Source organism: Echeneis naucrates, chromosome 13, assembly GCF_900963305.1.
Source record: "Echeneis naucrates chromosome 13, fEcheNa1.1, whole genome shotgun sequence".
NCBI classification, from domain to species: Eukaryota; Metazoa; Chordata; class Actinopteri; order Carangiformes; family Echeneidae; genus Echeneis; species Echeneis naucrates.
Genome location: NC_042523.1, coordinates 15,833,616 through 15,851,203, shown reverse-complemented (window position 1 = coordinate 15,851,203; position 17,588 = coordinate 15,833,616). Strand labels below are relative to the sequence as shown.

General features: G+C 42.3%; 1 protein-coding gene across 12 annotated transcripts in view; it reads right to left on the bottom strand.

Annotated features, from left to right (window-relative positions):
* mecom (MDS1 and EVI1 complex locus) overlaps positions 1-17,588 on the bottom strand; it is a 129,353-nt gene that overhangs the window by 71,198 nt on the left and 40,567 nt on the right. For all 12 annotated transcript variants that reach the window (XM_029517308.1, XM_029517294.1, XM_029517301.1 and 9 more), the window contains exon 2: positions 13,362-13,705. Coding sequence is in view for 11 of the 12 variants with exons in the window: in XM_029517294.1 (XP_029373154.1) it covers positions 13,362-13,705 (344 nt within the window). In the remaining variant the exon portion in view is untranslated. The remainder of the gene's footprint in view (positions 1-13,361; positions 13,706-17,588) is intronic.

Below are 17,588 nucleotides of genomic sequence, written 5' to 3'. Positions count from 1 at the left end.
GGAGTTGTGCCAGCTTTTACTCCCCTCCTGTTTTCCTCTTTCCACTTCCCCACCACACCTCCCTCAGCTCTGGGAGTCTCTCTTTCTCTCCGTACACACCACCACTCTGAAACCATTTTAAAGCTTATGGCAGAGTGAAAAGTGTTTGTCGATGTATTCTACACAGGCGTTTGCCCCATCTCATTGCATTTACTGTCAGAGAGTTCAAAGCACACCTCTGCAAACCACTTCAACTGTCTGAATCGTGAGGTGATCATGATTAACAACTAAAATGGCAATGATTAAGTAAAGATATCTTTCATTAAAGGATAAACAATATTTTGACAAGAATAAATAAAATCAACTACATTTACTTCAAAAGCATGCAGGTTGGTGTAACGGTCGCTTTAAATTTGTTTTGTCATATCAAATAATTTAGCAGTTTTAAAAAAAATTGATAAACCAGAAGTTTCAACTGACGAGTCAACATCACTGGAGCTCTACTAACTTTCTCATGTTGCTTCACATGACCACATGTCACACTGCTGACCACCAGACCTCTGTAATGGGTAACCAATAGGTGGATTTATAATTAAGTCCTCTGTGTTCTTTTTTTTTTTTTATGTATCTTCTACATGTCTTCTACATCAACTCGACTCCCAAAGTACACTGTAGCCAATTTACATATCTCACAGTTCCTAAATTCTCAAACACAACAGAGGTTCATGTACTTATGTGACCTGACCGGTCATCCCTGAATAGTAATTCTCAGACTTGTATTGAATATGGCCTTTGGCGCACTTCACAGCACACCAGTGGAGCACCAGTGTTTTATAGCTTTCACTATACATGTTACGCTTCCGAATGTGGGGCAGGGAGACAGAGATGTACTGTATATCCTCTGAGCCATCTCCTCTCACTGCTCTTTATAGACCCTAATAACACCACTAGCATTCATCTTTGCATTGTGTGGGTTTTCGGAGGCATAGTCATTGTTTGTGTCTGCTTCTTAAGTTGTCTATGCCCATGTCTGCCTGTATATGTGGGTCCACAAGCTGGTATGTGTATGTAGCAGGCATGCATCCACTGCACCTCACCTCCCACAACCACCCTGCTGATTGTTCCATTGATGATCAAATGCATCATAGCCATTCCCTGCACCCCCCAAAAAACTGATGATGCTGTCGCCCTGAAATCCCTTTTGTAGCCTTACCATCAGGAATCATCATAAATAACCATGACATCATCCCATTCTTATCTATGGGACGTCCCATGCTGATCGATAGCATGGCTCCTGCAGTGTAAATAGCTTCTAATGCCCCATCTTCCCTTTCAAATAGGTCTACATTATTTATGATGGCTGTTAGGTTACCAGTCCAGGACACAATTTATTTCACCCCAACCTTGCTCCTATTATACCACTGCTTTTGAGTCTTGATGGGAGATTGGGGCATAGGGTGGGAGATTGAGGGGAAGCATTCATCGCATCCAGAAAAAAACAAAAAAACGTGCCTGTGCTCCTAGAAAGCTCACACCAATACACATATACCTTGAACCTCTACAGTGGTCCAAAAGACTCATCACTGGGATTAGGTAGAGGGAGTGGAGGAGGATAGAGGAAAAATGAGGAGGACCTCAGTGGGGCCTGGTCCCACTCTGTGGTAACGATGGGACATCCGTTACTCAGATGACAGTGAGAGTGGCAGGCCTATTTGCGCGGCTGTTGGCGTGCTGTGACTGATTGGACAGACAGAGCGGTTGGAGGCTGCGTGGAAGTGACAGGCTGCATTTCCATTTGGGTGAAAAATCTGGCTAACGTGGCTAACATGGCTGGCTGGATGTGGAGAAAGGGGCCACAAGAGCTGGCTTGGGCCCACTCTGTCTGCTGTTTGCTTGTTGGTTGGAGTACTTTTCAGTCTGGACTATTTTATTTCTCTCCTCAACTGAATTTCCTCTTTCTCTTCATATTCATTTGTTATCTGTCTGATTCAGTTCTGCAAACATTACAGTAATGTGCAAACAATTATCATTCAATGTTTAGGTTGAAAAATTTAAGGGATGAAAAATAAATATTTTCACATGAGAAGTTCACTTTCTCATTTGAGGTACATTCAAGAAAGTGATACTGGAACAGTTAAAAAGGTTTATACACACACAAATATATATACATATGTATACCCTCGCACATGGACAGATATGTAAGGATGTGCGTGTGTATGACTTAGTGTACTTATGTTTGCGCAGCTTTGCCAGCTCCAAGCCGTTGGATTGAAAAAAAGAATAGCAGAAGATTATGAGAATGAAGTATATCGACACAGATAAGCAACTGCCTCACATAGACACTAGAATAACACAGCACTTCATATGCATCATTTTACAAAAACATAAAAGGCATGACCTAAGCAAGCATCCCTCCTGTGAAAACTTTGTCCTCTTAAGTTTGGGGGTTGGGGACTTTTTCATCAGGGGAGGAAAGAGACATTTTGCTGAGGTGGACAGCTACGAGGGGCAGCAAAGTATTATGGTGTGTGTGAGAACAGCCTGAGGAATGTTCATCCTCACGCCTCATTGGTGTTCTCATTGCTGCACACTGATCGAGCAGTGGAGATGGGACACCCTAGATTTACGGGACATGTCAGAAGCTTCACATCCTCGGGCCCCCTGGGGCCAATCTCCTGTCTTGATCTGGCCTGCAAGGAAAACAGCCGTCCCTCACAGTCTGACAGTGAGGTGGAGCCATCCAAACACGCAGGGAGGACGAAGACTGGTGGAAATAAGGAATGTAAAGGAGGGAGGGAGGGAGGCCACCTTTGGCGCAGGCCGCAGCAGCTCTGGCAGTCTAATTCTTCACATTAACAGTGACGAAATCGCCAACTAGCGCTCCTGCAGACACTGGAGGCTGATGACTTTATCTTAGCAAAGTAACGTCAATGGGAAGTTTCCATGGCGATGGACATAAATAAACAGTGGCTGATCTGATCAAGGCCTGCTGTTCAACAGGTCTTCACATTCAGTAGCTATTAGATGAAGCTTAGTCATAGCCTTATTAAACTCACTTAAGAGAGAAAGAAAATGTGTGTAAAATCTCTCTCTTTCCCCATGCAATCTTTCTCAGCATCACTCGTAAACCTCAGAATCCTCAAAGAGAGGAGAAGTTTTTGCTGCCTAAAGCCCACAAAGGCCTTTTTGTCCCCTGCAGGAACTGGTAGCCGTTCAGGAAGTGGAGCCCTACGCCAGCAGGATGATTTATGGCTCTGTGTCCTGGGTGGCAGTTGGACCTGGTCCCACTGTCACTCAGAGCCAGGGAGAGACACTGCATGGCCCAATCAGAGGCCGCCCAGAACTCTAAAGACATTACAATGCCTGTCATAAAGTGGCTTCGAGGGAAAGGAAGAAGTCATAAAACAGCCTGGGAAAGGAGAACAATTGGAGGGGAGAATATGGATGCCACAAACCCTGCTCTAAGAGAACTCTGGCCTGCTCTGTCTTGGCATCCTCTCCTCTCCTCTCCTCCTTGATTTTGTTAGACTTTTTCTCATCCGTACAGAAGACACTAACTCGTTAGGACTTCACAGGGCTTGCCAGGACTGGAGACAACAATTAGTTTGTTGGAGATGTCAGAAATGGCCACTGAGTTTTGCAGGAAGAAATCCTTTGTGACGGATTGGTGCTGACAACGCAGTCCAACGAGGAGGGAGCGACAGATTCCCAGAGTGCCCTCTTTAGTGGAAGAACCTTTGGGCTGCATTAACCCTTATCTGTGAGCGCTCACGAACAAAGTTCCCTCACAGACTACCTGCTGTAGCCTGGAAAATCCTATTACGGACTGCAGAGGGACACTTGGGAACAGTCCACCGGGAAATCTGTCTCCCTCAGCACGTTCCCGAGACAGGACATCGAGTTCTCTCGCCACCTCCTCAGCTCATTCTACCTCTGTTTCATTCACTCTGACTGATTTTCTCTCTCTTGTACTCTTCTCTCCTCTTTATCTGTCTTTCTTTCTCTTCTGCTTCATCGATCACTCTTGTTTTCGCTCTGTCTAGTTGTCTGGTTTTGCCTATCTTATCTGCTACAAGACGACCTCCTTGGTTGCTATGCATAACCATGTTTTAACTCTCTTTTTCATCCCAGCCACCCCCATCCCTCTGAGAAACACTATCTATTGCCCACCATCTTTGGATGAGAGAATTTATATGCAGATTTAAGGGTGACTGCCATGAGCAGCACTCAATCTGCTACCCTGTGCTCAAGTTTAGAAAATATGATGCAAAACACATGAGCATACGGTACACTGGATGTCTAATCCAATATATCCAATAAGCCTTCCCTTTTTATTGCTCAATTTATATCTTCAAACAATTAATAATACCAGGTACGAAAAAGACACCTTGCAAAAGCTGCTGTAAGGTAGTTAGAATAACATTCCTGGAGCCACTTTTGAGTGTAAACAAGATATGTAACTGCAGAAAAAAAATGAAGTCTGATTTGCAACATATGCAGCCTTTAGAGCAGTGTAAAGACAGAGCTTTGTAAAAAGAGTGGCAGACGTTATGTACCATCAGTCAGTTCTTTTCATGAATTCTTAAACTTAACTATTCTGACTTTGTTTCTGTACAGTTGTTCAGCCAGTGATGGTAAACATGCCCCTCCTTTCCAAAGATATTATCTATAATATCCACTGACTACCAGTCAATTCTTATTATATAAATCAAAGTTTTTTTGCTGTTCTTTTTTGGGTCTTTAGCTATATTATGAAAGCAAATGAGACAGCAAAGTTTGGGAAGAGGGGGAGACAATCTTATGTAGCAAGGGACCTGGGCTTCATTTGAATGTAGACTACTGCAGTACAGCCTGAAACTTAATGATACATCCAGGTGAGCTACCAGTGCACCACAAGGCATGAATGTTTATGCAGAATATGATTAAACACCCCTTATTGTAATTATGCAATGGCGGGAATTGATGGACTGTATCGATATTATGCAACCTGAAACCAATTACAAAACAATTATTGACCAGGATGCGGTCTTGGGTTATTACCATCGTAATTAACCTCATTAAATACAAGAACCACACTAATTTAAAATCTGACCTTCAAGCACTGTACAAACGATTAACAAATACACTGTTAGTTAATTGGTTCTTTAAAGTAAAGTGATATCATCATGAGCAGCAGGTATGTGTATTTTTTTTTCCAAAAAAATCTATATTCAAAAGAAAATTGCATATTGATATATTCTACTGTTTGATTATTACTAATGATCCATTAATGCATGTAGATATTTACCAACATCAGCCAAGATAGATGTTTTTTATTTTATGATTTAGTCTTGGAATAAGCAAGCACTTACAACATACTTCCTTCCTGATTTCCTGATACAGTCTTCTCTCTTGTAATGATTTGCTCCTCAGAAATGTTAGTTTTGTTGCACTTCCTCTCAGGCCGCATATGAGGTGAAGTGACAGGGCCAGCTAACAAATACTGACTTTCCAATAACATATGCGTGCACAGCAGCATATCATATGGCTCGAATTAAAGCATTATGACATAATAGAGTAAAGTCGGGGTTAAGACCTCATTACTGCCACCCGGGACCTCTGCTTTCTCTCTCTCTAAACCTGGCAGCTCTCCGTTCTGGTTTTGGACCTGCTTCACTCTAATTGGAGCAGCAATATGGAGTAATTGGAAGAGGGGTACGGTGTTACCGTGCTGAATGTGGCCCAGCCTGCTCTTTTTAAGCACTTAACCCAATAATAAGCTCTCAAACTAGACAGCACCATCCCATTACCCTTTGAACTGCAGTGCAGAGACAGATGAGAGATTTAAACATGTGAAAGAACATAAACACAAGACACAAAGGGAAGTGCAGACTCAATACAGGATACATGGATACATTAGGGCACGGAGGTTGTGACTGTGTGTAGGTTATAATAGCCGTGAGAGACTGAGGAAGAGTCTGGCAGAGGCTAAAAGGACAGAGGGCCTTGGCTTGTGCCTGTTTGCACAGCTCTGACCACAGACACAGAGAAAGTGGTTTCGTAGAGCAGTATTAGCTCTTGATTATTTGCGTTAACCGGCACTTAGATTTACTGCTTGAGTAATATGATCTGACTGGTACTTAGGCACTAGCAGCAACTTGGGGCAGGAAAGGTGGGACATAGTTGCTGTTCCCTCTCAGTTTCCCTGGACTGGACCAATAAAAAGCTTGCAAGCTCTGCCCCCAAGTTGCTGTCTCTCCCTCTCTATAACCTTCCCCATTGGGAAGACATTTGGAAACAATCAGCAGTGTGTTTTAAAGGAAGGCCCTTCCCCTATCAATCCCCCTAGATAAGGTATCTATGAGCCTGGTGCTGTGGCCCCGCACACGGAATTCATCACCTCTGTTTCCTGTATGCTGTTTAGGGGTCCCTTCATTTTCAATCCTATCTATGCAGAGTGCAGAGGGCACATTTTCTGAGAGTGTGTGTGTGTGTGTGTGTGTGTGTGTGTGCGCATCTGTGTGTAAACCAAGGGGGCTTATTGTGTTGGGGTAAATTTGAGTATCCAGCTATAATTACGAGTTTAGTGAGTGAATAATAATATTTTTAAGTATTCTTTATGCTGAAGGATCTGTGTAGACAGTTGACGAGGTGCATTTGATATAAATGCCTAACCTCGGTGGAGTTTGTAGCAATTGCACATTCCTTTAACTCCTTTCCAATTGTGACTTCACTACCTTCATCACCTTTTCTGCCTATTAAGCTGCCAGTTTCATGGGAAGATGTTTCACATTCCTTTATCAAAGTTTTACTCAGAGCAGTATACAACCAAGGATACATGAATAATAAGGATAAATATCGAATTGTGATGAATTATAGTCAAGCTGGTAATCTTTGCTTCATCCATCCTCTCCTCTCATCATTCCTTTTACAGTCTGTTGTAAATATTCCAATAAGACAGAAATGTCTTTGAATTAATGGCTTTGACAACGACATTGAAGCTTCCTTGTTCAAAAAGACTTGCAGTGTACATCTACCTCAGAGCATACAGAGTGCTATAACAGCTGAGGACAGATGATGTAAATGTGCGTTACAAGGCAGCAGCATTTATGTCTATGGCTGTCTAGACGTTTGTCATTGTCTTATTGAGTTTGCCCTGCATGTTTCCGATCAAATCAGCTTCTTTTTTTTTTCAGCTCACAGTGAGTTATGGGTGTGTTGTGACTCCCACCATGAGCTACATCAGCCAGTCAGATTTTTATCTGCATCCCAACAGGTCTGATATAATGGAGGGTGAAGCATGCCCCCCTCTGAGCTTTTCAAACTGTTGAACGCCTTCATCTTCCCTCCTTTCCCACCCCCCTTTTTCAATCAAAAAGTCCTTCCACTCACTTCAAACCTAATAAGGCTTGTGACCTTTGCCTTTGGATGGAGCCCTGACAAAAGGCCTCCTTCACCTGGTATTGTGCTGCTGGCTACACCTTCCGACTGGCATACCCACCCCCTCACACCCGCCTTTGTCCTTCTGCAATTCGCTCTGACTTTGTTCAGTTAGTTAACCTAGCTTCCCCTCCCTGCTGGGAACTAAGACAGAGAAAGAAGGAGGAGGATGAGGAAGGGGAGGGGTGTGTTGGCACTAAGGAGTGAGAGGGAAATCAGAAATTTGTAGTTTTTTTTTCCCCCCCTAATTTCTTTAACTCCGAGAGAAGAGCAGCTTCCAGACAAGGTTAGGGACTCGACTGACCCTACACTCATGAATGTGAATCCTCTCACACTTTTTCTCTGTCTTCCACTCTTTATAAATGTACCTCATCTCCCCTAGCCCCTCACACGTGAGATTAAACCTTCAATAACACCCCCCTGCAGCCCCCCAAACACACACACAGAAATATAAATAGACACAAACAAGCCCGAACTAGCACTACGAAACAACAGATTAACCCGGAGAAAAGGATTACCAATCAATTGAGAGCTAGGGAGATGGACCCCCAGCTTGTTTTGTCTTGGGAGGTTTTGAATGGACATCACTCCTGATGAAGACAATCAAGCTCCAGTTACACTGGTTAGGGAGCTCATCTCTCTCACAGACATGGATACACATGGCTGAAGGCATTACTGGGGCTGTTTAACAGAGGAGAGGCTGCACACTGCACCATGTGAAGGAAGTAAGAAACTCGGAGGGGGTTCTGGTAGCGCTGCAGGTTAAATGCAAAAGAGTATTTACACACAAGGATTGATACCAATGTAATTCAATTAATGAGTGAATTGATTTTGTTAGAAGTAAGTTAGAAAAGCACATACAAACTTTAATCTTGGTACTATCTAATCTATGGTACTAGATAAAACAGAATCTTAAAAAAAAAAGACACTGATTTGTTTTTGAAACTTAGGATGACGGTGATACAGCAAAAAAAATAAAAAAAAAGGTTAAGGTATGATTGTGTTGAAAATACTTGGGTGAGATTAAGAAAAGATCATCGTTGTGGTAAAGCAAAAAACAAAACAATAATTGTAGGTTTGTGATGGGATACAAATTTAGTTGCCTCTGCGTGAATGTGTGACTCCTTGCATGCCACTCCCGTGCTACATATAGACCACACTTCTTGCAGTGGCACCAAATTTAGACCCAGATGGTGAGGTGAAGATTGGTTCAATGTGAATGTGTGTCCTAGAACGATGCTTTATATAGGTTATATATTGTGCACCTTCTGGTCTCAATTTGAACTGACTAGACTGGGTGTACAGAGGAAAAGTCTGGAAGACAGGTCAAAACTCTCTCCTATACCCCAAGACCTACTCCTCAAGTTCATATTTTAGACAATGCCTTGGTCTTGGCTAAAATCTGACAGAACCGATCCCTTCACCTCCCTATTTACTTTGAGGTTCCACCCCCCAGCAGTTAATCTACCTTCAGGCCGACCCAACCATACTCGTTTTAACTACTAGCCTTACACACAGAGCTGCTATTTCAATCAAAATGGCTAGAATTAAATGGGTGTTTTCTTGAAAAGCACGTCGCTTTTGTTCAGGACACTGTCTGCATAGTAACATATTTCCCTCCTCACATTTTCCGGTCTCACAGAACAGATTTTAATGGTCTCCATTGTCTTTTTTACAATTCATTAAGTGGCAATGATACCCAAGTGTATGTTGCAAACTGCTCGTTCATTATTAGACACAGTGTTGGAGCAGCCAGTTGGTGCTCTTCTCAAGAGAGAAAACAGGTCCCACAGTGATGTCAGTGCAGCCGTTGTGTTCATGCAGCACAATGCATTGACAACCACCATTCACATTGCCTTTACAGAAGCAAGACTTTTTCACTTTGAATAAAAAAAAAAAAAAAAAAAAAAAAAGAACTAAACAAAAACGATATACGTGTGCGTACGTTTGTGGGCGAAAATGTGAAGATGTGTGTCCATTGAGAAGTGTGTGAGTGACAGAGGGGTTCATCCCTAGCGCCTGCCTTTCTAAGCAATGCTGTGGGCAGGGCCATCTCCGCTGACAGTGGATGGGATGTGGCAGGGGCTCGGGGATTAAGGGGCTTTTAGGCAGCACTGAGAGTGGCTCTTTCTCCCAGTGACAGAGAGAGGTGACAGGCCGTCAGTGCACAGAGGACAGGCGGACAGCCAGCAAGAGACATCTGCATTCATTCAGGACATTGGTTTATCCGTTGACAAAAAATACGCTCTCTTGAAACGCCCTCCATCCACACTCTCACACTCTGTCTTACACACACATGCAAGCTTGCACACACACATACATAAGAGCATATGTGAACACACATACAACTCCCAGACACCCAATACACTGATTCCAGAACTGACCTTTCCTACAGTTCACACTGTCTGTGGGAACAGCCAAATCAGCAGCTCTACACTTGAAATGGCAAAAAAAAATCTGCCTGTTGAATTAATTAATTAGTTTAAGCTTTAATGCTAAAATGACAAGGAATGTGAAATCAAAGGTTTTGCAATTCATCAGTAGCAACTTGTTTATTTCTCCATTTGAATCCTTCAAATTGCAATATTTACAGTTAACAACAGTTTAAAGGATGGGGTTCCTCCTGGCCCGGCATCTGCCTCTCCTCCCTCCATCCTGCCATACTCTCAGGACCAGGAGGTTCATGAGACAGGCAGAGCCAGGAAAGGCCCTGCCCTGCCACCTAATCCTTTACTCCCATTCACCATCACTGCTAATCTCCTTCACCATTTCCCCACCACTGCCACCAGCCTTACCGCCTCCACCTCCACCTCCGCCTCTCACTGAAGAGGTGCACAAAGGACCTAAGCACCCCTGTCCCGCCCCACTCACTATCACACCCCTTCTCGCACCCCTAACCTGCTCCGCCCATCACTGCTACAGCAGGCTCCCAGTTTTCTAAAACCAGAACCCATAATCCCATGGGGTTGCGAGTTTGGGTGAGCCCAAAGGCTCATTGAGTGCTGGATAACTCTTGCACACTCACTCTCTGTCTTATTGTTGATGCTGCTGAGAAGAGGATGGACACTAATGGAGTTTGAATTTCAATGTGTGTAAGGACTCAGAAAGAGACAGAGCAGAATATGGACTGGAGGGCATCCAAGCTTTAAGAGTATTTCCAAGTAAAGCCCGGGAAAAATATTTGTAAATACTGAGGGCAAAGGGAAACCACCTCAACCATATCCTGTCACATTTAAGACAGAATGGAACATTTTGCAGTTCATGGTTTTTTTCCTTGAATTAAATTATTAAAATCAGTTTTGGGGAAGCATAATTAGGGATTTAACCCTGAAATATTCTGTTTTTGGAATTTTTTTTATTAATTTAATTCAAGATTATGTGTTGCCATTGAATCCTAGATATTTGAGACAATTTGAAATTCGGAAAAAAACTAGTCTGCATGATATAATAAGATATGACAAAATTTATTTCTATTTTACATACAAATGAGTATTTATTGTTAATAAATCAAATCCAATTTCAGTTTTTACTTCAGTTTCTTGAACTGGAAGAAAATCTTCAAGTTTTTGGGAAAGAGTAAACAAAAAAATGTTTATGGTTTCTGCAAACTGATTAGATTTTGCAACACTAATATATCAGTTATCAGATTTAAATCATTACATTCATGAACAAATTCACATTTAATAAAAATACACACAAATCATTCATCCACACTCACACACAGTGGGCCTATGAGTGCTGGCACAGTCAGCACTTCAGTTCTGCATACGACAGTGTCAGCTAGCGTCTCAGCCTGACAGATCCCTCACTGCCGCCTCTCTACCTCTTATTTACCGAAGCTATCTTTCCCATAAGTCACCATTCCTGTATTCATAAAGCATCATGACCGTCATAACTCACTCTTCTCCTTTATGAATAAAGCCCCCAAATTTATGGTGATGGCGCTGAGGAGCGGTGGCCTCCCTGGTGACAAACTTCCCCGAGTCTGTCACCACTGGCCTGAGTCGCTCGGGGCCCTCCATCAAATGCTCCAGATGGGAGCGCCACTTTATCGTTCCCCGGTCGGTGACATCACCTCGCCGCACTGCACGGAATTGATGATGAAAGCAAACATATCTATCTTAACTCACATTTACCAAATCAATTTTATTTTTACAGACCCTCCACGGGCTTATTGGCATATTGACGGTTTGCAGGCGAGGGGGTGGGCAGCGGGCGAGGAACAGTGAAAGGGTGGGCATGGGAGAAGAGGGGGAGGGTCAGGAGGGCTTAATGGCGTTTACCATATTTAATGCAGGGGGATGTCATCACTGAATATCCATTCTGAATAATGTGGCATTTCATCATAAATTCTTTACAACTTATTTACTTAATGGAAAGAGTTATGGCTTGCTGTCAGGATGGTAATTAAACATTGTGATACAGTGCTGCCTCGCCAGGATCCCATCTTGGCTCCCCCCACCCTTCAACAAGCCTGCCCCCAGACACATGCACGCACGCACGCACGCACGCACGCACGCACGCAGATCCAAGCTCCTCAGCTTTTTAAATACATATTATTATTCAAGATCCCCATAAATTACTGCCGGATTAAAATTCATGAAACCTATTTTTCCTTTATTCCCTTCCCTGGGAAAAAAGAATAACCAAAAGAGCTTGCTCTATCAGCTTTAAATCTCTTTGGGAGACACAGAGACTTTTTTTTAGATTCTGTGTTATGAAAATGGGCAAAAATGAAGAGTGTTTTTCTCACTTCACTTTAACAGACATTTATATATTGTGTCTCGCCCGGCAGTTGATAATGAGGGAGAAATTGTTTCCTGGAGAAATGTTGTCCAGAGAGTAGAGTGAGAGAGAGAAAAGAAATTTATTTTGGTTTGGTCTGAGCCAAACCACTGAGTCAGAGCTGATGGGCTACAGTAATGCTCTATGATGCAAACCCAGAGAGCACCAGTCCAAATCCAAAACTATTTATATGAGCGCAATGTTGATACTTTACCAACACGTTCTCAGTCAACTTTAAAGTGTGGCATTAAAATGGATTTAGGGGATACGCAGACTCTGAGAAGAATCAACCCTAGATTGAAACGTCTTTTTTATTTAGACCTGTGACTTTTCACTCCATAAACTGCATGGTCAGTGATTCTTAATGAATGAGCTTGGTTCTGCCTGACAAAGTGACAAAGGGATGAATATGAAGGACTAAATCCTCACATCCAAATTAAAGAGTTTCTATTTTTGGAGACTAAATGAGGCTGATACTCTGCCAGGCCCTTCCTCCTGCTCTATAAAGCCAAACTAGCGTGACACTGACAGAGACCACATCTAACCTTTGACCTTGTCCTGTGACCCTGCCTTCGATTTTTTGTGTCGGCTGACCAATATGTGATTTGCCAATGGCCGCACTGGGTCCCTAACCAGGATGAAGAAGGGATTTATGGCTTTTCATTTTAATTGAGTTAAGAGCACAACCTCGACTCCCTTTCTTTCAGTGGCACTAAGCTAACATTACATCACTGGGCAACAAACGACAGCAACAGCTTTGTGGTCACTAGGCTAAATGTGAACATGACGACATGGGAGAAAATAAGAGGACTGTTGTGAAGGCTACAGTGGATATTGGCCAAAGAAAACCCCTCTTGTCAGAAATTGTGTGCCTACTGGTAGAGAAATACCTCCTGACTACAAATTTGATGTTTATACTTGAAATGTGTGGAGCTGCTCTGATACAAGCTGAACAAATTTCTCTACCCTAGCTGCCATGAAATCTGTCCAAAAACAAATGAAAAATCTGGTCACTGCTGATCATAATTCCCTGCCCTCTGAATTAATTTTCAGCCACATTTATGGAAAAAACATTAACTTTTATCAATTAACTATGTATATGAAAGGTACTGAGTTTACAGAATAATAATTTCAGAACATATAAATTCTGCACTTTTCCTGATCTGTAATGTTCTTACCTCCCAGCCTTGAGAGGGGTCTCGGAGACTAGGCCTGTGCTCTCCTTCGTATGGTCCAAAACACTCTCCAACTTTTACCTTCCTGCGGCTCCAGATACCCAGGCCTCCTCCTGGCGCTGCTGACTCCCGCAGCTCAAAGTCCAGGGGAACATTCAAATCTTCTTGGGATAAAAAGATGTTTGGGCATTGGAATGACAAGAAGTCCTGGGGTGAAGCCTCATCATCAGAGAGTGGAGGGGATGCAGGATCCTCCACAAGCGCAGAGGAAGGTGTAGGATCACCAGAGCCACACACATCGTCTAAGATGTCGGATGAGTAGAGGGCAAACTCATCATCACCATCACCTATGAAAGAATCAGAAGCAGACTCTTGGTGAGGTGCTCACTGACATTTCTCTGTTGGGCAGATCAATGGTTTATATTTCCAGACAACAACATGTGCTGAAGAGGATAGAGTACAAACAAATGTCTTCATGTAATCAGATCAAATAAACAGAAGACAAACAGAAGACCAGAAGAAGGGAGAAGATGGGGCTATTCTGTATGACATTATTGATCTTGATTTGATTGGACTGAGTGGTAAATAGAGTCAGAAATAATGAAGGATGTAATTTATTCTCATTGGGTTAACTAAATAAAAATACCCTATACACACATTTAAGTTCAGAATAGAACTTGATATGTACTTCAAAAAAAAAAAAAACCAAGCCAAAAACCAAGCCACAGCAGTAACTGGGCTTGTTTGTCCTTCGGTTGAGCTCATGCCAAAGTGGGCAACGGGGTCTGCTGAGCATTGTACTGTTCTGACTGTTTTATATTTCCTTTTCCTGGACTCTTTTGTCACTGTATAGTGAAAACAGAGGGAAGTACAGTGAGGTTAATTGTAAATAGAGTGAAACAGGATGTAAAGTATCACCCTTGAACCCACACTGGGCACCTTCATAGTGGCACACGTGGGTGATCGGGTTTAATGGTGGAAGAGAGACAGAATCAGTGTTTGAGTGCACAGATAAAGCATTCGTTCCAAGATAAACAATTTTCTCTGAAATGCATGTAGGTAGAAGCATCAAAGAAAAATGGAAATGGAACAAAACATTGAACTGAAAGGATAGACTGGCAGTAAGACAACTGCAGACAGACAATCAGACAGGTCACCAAGACTGACAGAAGTATTCAGAACACAAGCAAATAAAGAGGTCAGCCAGGTGTCACACGGTAAGACATATAGACACTAAAAGCCGGAAATGATCCACAGGAAGCTGCTGCTCCCCCAGCGCGCATTTGTGGTGGGCTGTGCCTAACGCAGACTGACAGGCCAAGGGGAGAAGGAGCTCTGCTAATGAGGCTCCACAACCCATCCCTTCACCGAGGAACATTCCTGAAGGCTGCCTGTGTGACACTGTACCGCTGCGCTGTCAGCCATGGAACCTTTGATCCACAAACATACAGCAACACACACACATTTTGTTCACTGGCCATGAAGTAACTGTGCTTCTGATTGACTGAACGGGTCACTCTGATTGGCCACAGGTGGTCATAAACTAAACTGAAAGATTAACTGAGACCTGAACAAAATCACTGAACTTGTTCATGTGTGCCCTCTTCTTGTTACAAACTTTGACACATTGCTTGAAACAGGAGATAAGCCAAGTAAATGTATTTAAATATCCTTAAATGTGCAGCTTCCACTTTGGAAAGGTCAGAACACACTGTCTAGTGTAGAAAAATGCAAAACTGCCAACTATTTCATAACCAAGTCTAAATTCCTGTCAAAATGTGCTTTTGCATACTTACAGTGTGCTGAGTGAACCGTGCTGTGTTTTCAGTACCGTGCAGAATAGCGTGTGCGCATTTGTATGTATTTGAGCAGATCTACAACTTGACTATTAAGTATATTGCGCCATTCTGTGCAGCAATACCTGTTCACACTGGCTGTGCATCTATTGTGTTTGACACACACACTGTGTGGGCCCAGCATGGTTGAAGGGAAAGTCTGTTAGAAATTCTGCTGAGCTGGGTTGGGCATGAAACCCAATGTGGATCTGGGAGTCAATGTAATGATTTTCAGCACAGAGACTGTGTAACGCAGTTATGGTCGTGGATGTGAGGCTTGCCATATGGTGGAGGGACAAGAGCTTTTACCGGTAACCATATCCCTCCATAGCTGTTTCTCTTCTGACACCCACCCCCCCCCCCCCCATGCTGGTCTCCAAGTTTATATTTGATTTAGACCAGAAATTCCCCTGGTCCAGTGGACTCAATGAGAGCATTTCAGCTCATAAACATATATGTTTCTGTAAGGTAAACGTTAGCTGAAAGCAAATGTTCCATGTTCAGAGTTTTAAAAAATTGTGGTTTCATTTGCAGATGATTGATAAGTCAAAGACCATAGAGCTGCTAAGACACGTTGGGCGGTAAGGACAATGCACACAGATGATGAAGTCGTAGTGCGTGTTTGTGTGCATGCAAATTTCAGTGTGGCTCCGTCTACTTAAAGCAAATAGTCATGTTTGTTTGCAGAACAATGGGCATTACTTCATCATTGTAAGCTGACACCATTCATCAAGAAGAGAGAATTCCAGGTTTAGATGGAGAACTCGAGCTGGAAACAGCTCCCAGACTTCAATTCTATTAATAACATAGAAGACACATTAAGATAGCAGAAGGAGGCAAAAATGCCAACAACTTTGATGCGGCTGTGTCTAAAACACAACACAGACTATTTAGTGAAGGATAAAAAGGAAGCCAATATTATGTCCCCATCAAAACCTATTCAGATAGGAAAATGCATCATGCATCACATACATACATATTGTTATATCCCATGTATTCAAATGCTTGCGCTTAACGGCAAATTCATTAATTTTTATTAAGAGGGAAAACATTTGTTCACGGGCTGCTATCTGCATGGGTGGAATGATTTCCACCTCTGCCACGAGGTGTTGGGCGGACTCATATATCACACGATTACCCCGAGCAGCGAGCACTGCCGCCATCATCAGGGAGTGAATTAAAGATGATAGAAAGAGCTATTAATCACTGTGACAAAGCCCCTAATGGAGGTGTGACCCAGCCACTGCCAACGGGACGCCAAGGGGACGCACCCATGGGACAAATGGATACATATGTTTACAGACGGAAATAACCTACCTGTAGGCACCGTCCACCCCACATTACATCCTCTCTTTTGTCTCTACTTTTCCCCAATAATCTCAGTCAGATCAGTCAGATCACATGCAAATATTGATTCAGTGAAAATAATAATAATAATATAGTTGGGAATTATCTATCTATATATATATATATATATATATATATATATATATATATATATATATATATATATATATACACACACACACACACACACACACACACACAAAATCCTAAAATTACTATTTGCATAATTTAAAACGAAGTCTAAACTGAATTTAAGCTATTTTATGTTCCACAACTGTAACATGGTAAGGTGAAAGGTGAGAACATTATAATTATTATTATTGTTATTATCATCTACTTACCCTGGGTCCAATTCACAAATCACTTAATACAGCCAGATCCAGGGGCATAACACTTGACTGATGGGGTCTCAGATCATGAAATATGGAAATGAACTCACATTACGAGTAACAGTCCCTCATGCTTATCTCTAGATATCATTTGCTGGCTGTGGTAGCAGACAAATGGGATGGGGGGGATGGGGTTACCCCTGTACCATAGGCCATACATGATCTCACATGATCCCCTCTATTAGTCATCATCCAAATTCTGACGCTGCATTCTTCATCATCCTTCAGCTTCCCGTTTACAGCGTTTTACAATGAAAACTAAGAGTATTTTTTGCTGGTGAAACTATCAATGAAGAGACTCCAGAAAGAAAAAAAAAGACTGACAAATGGTGGTTTTTTAAGTGTGTGTGGTTGACACACACACTTAAAAAAAAAAAACAAACACAAAAAACAAACAAACATACTTTTTGGTATATTTCAATCTTTTTTTTTTAATCTACAGCATTGTTGTTAAACCCATTGAGGTATAATTTGTAGAGATGTTTGTTTTATTTTGGAAAGGGGAGGGGTACGTCATTGCTGTCATTGTATATTAAGTAATTTGCCTAAAAAATTAGGACACCCTCAGGGAGACGTAGGCATAGACACATGGGAGAAAAAAACTCACTGAGACTCAATTCAAAGGAAAATAAAAATGCATTATCTCTTATTTGGTTCGT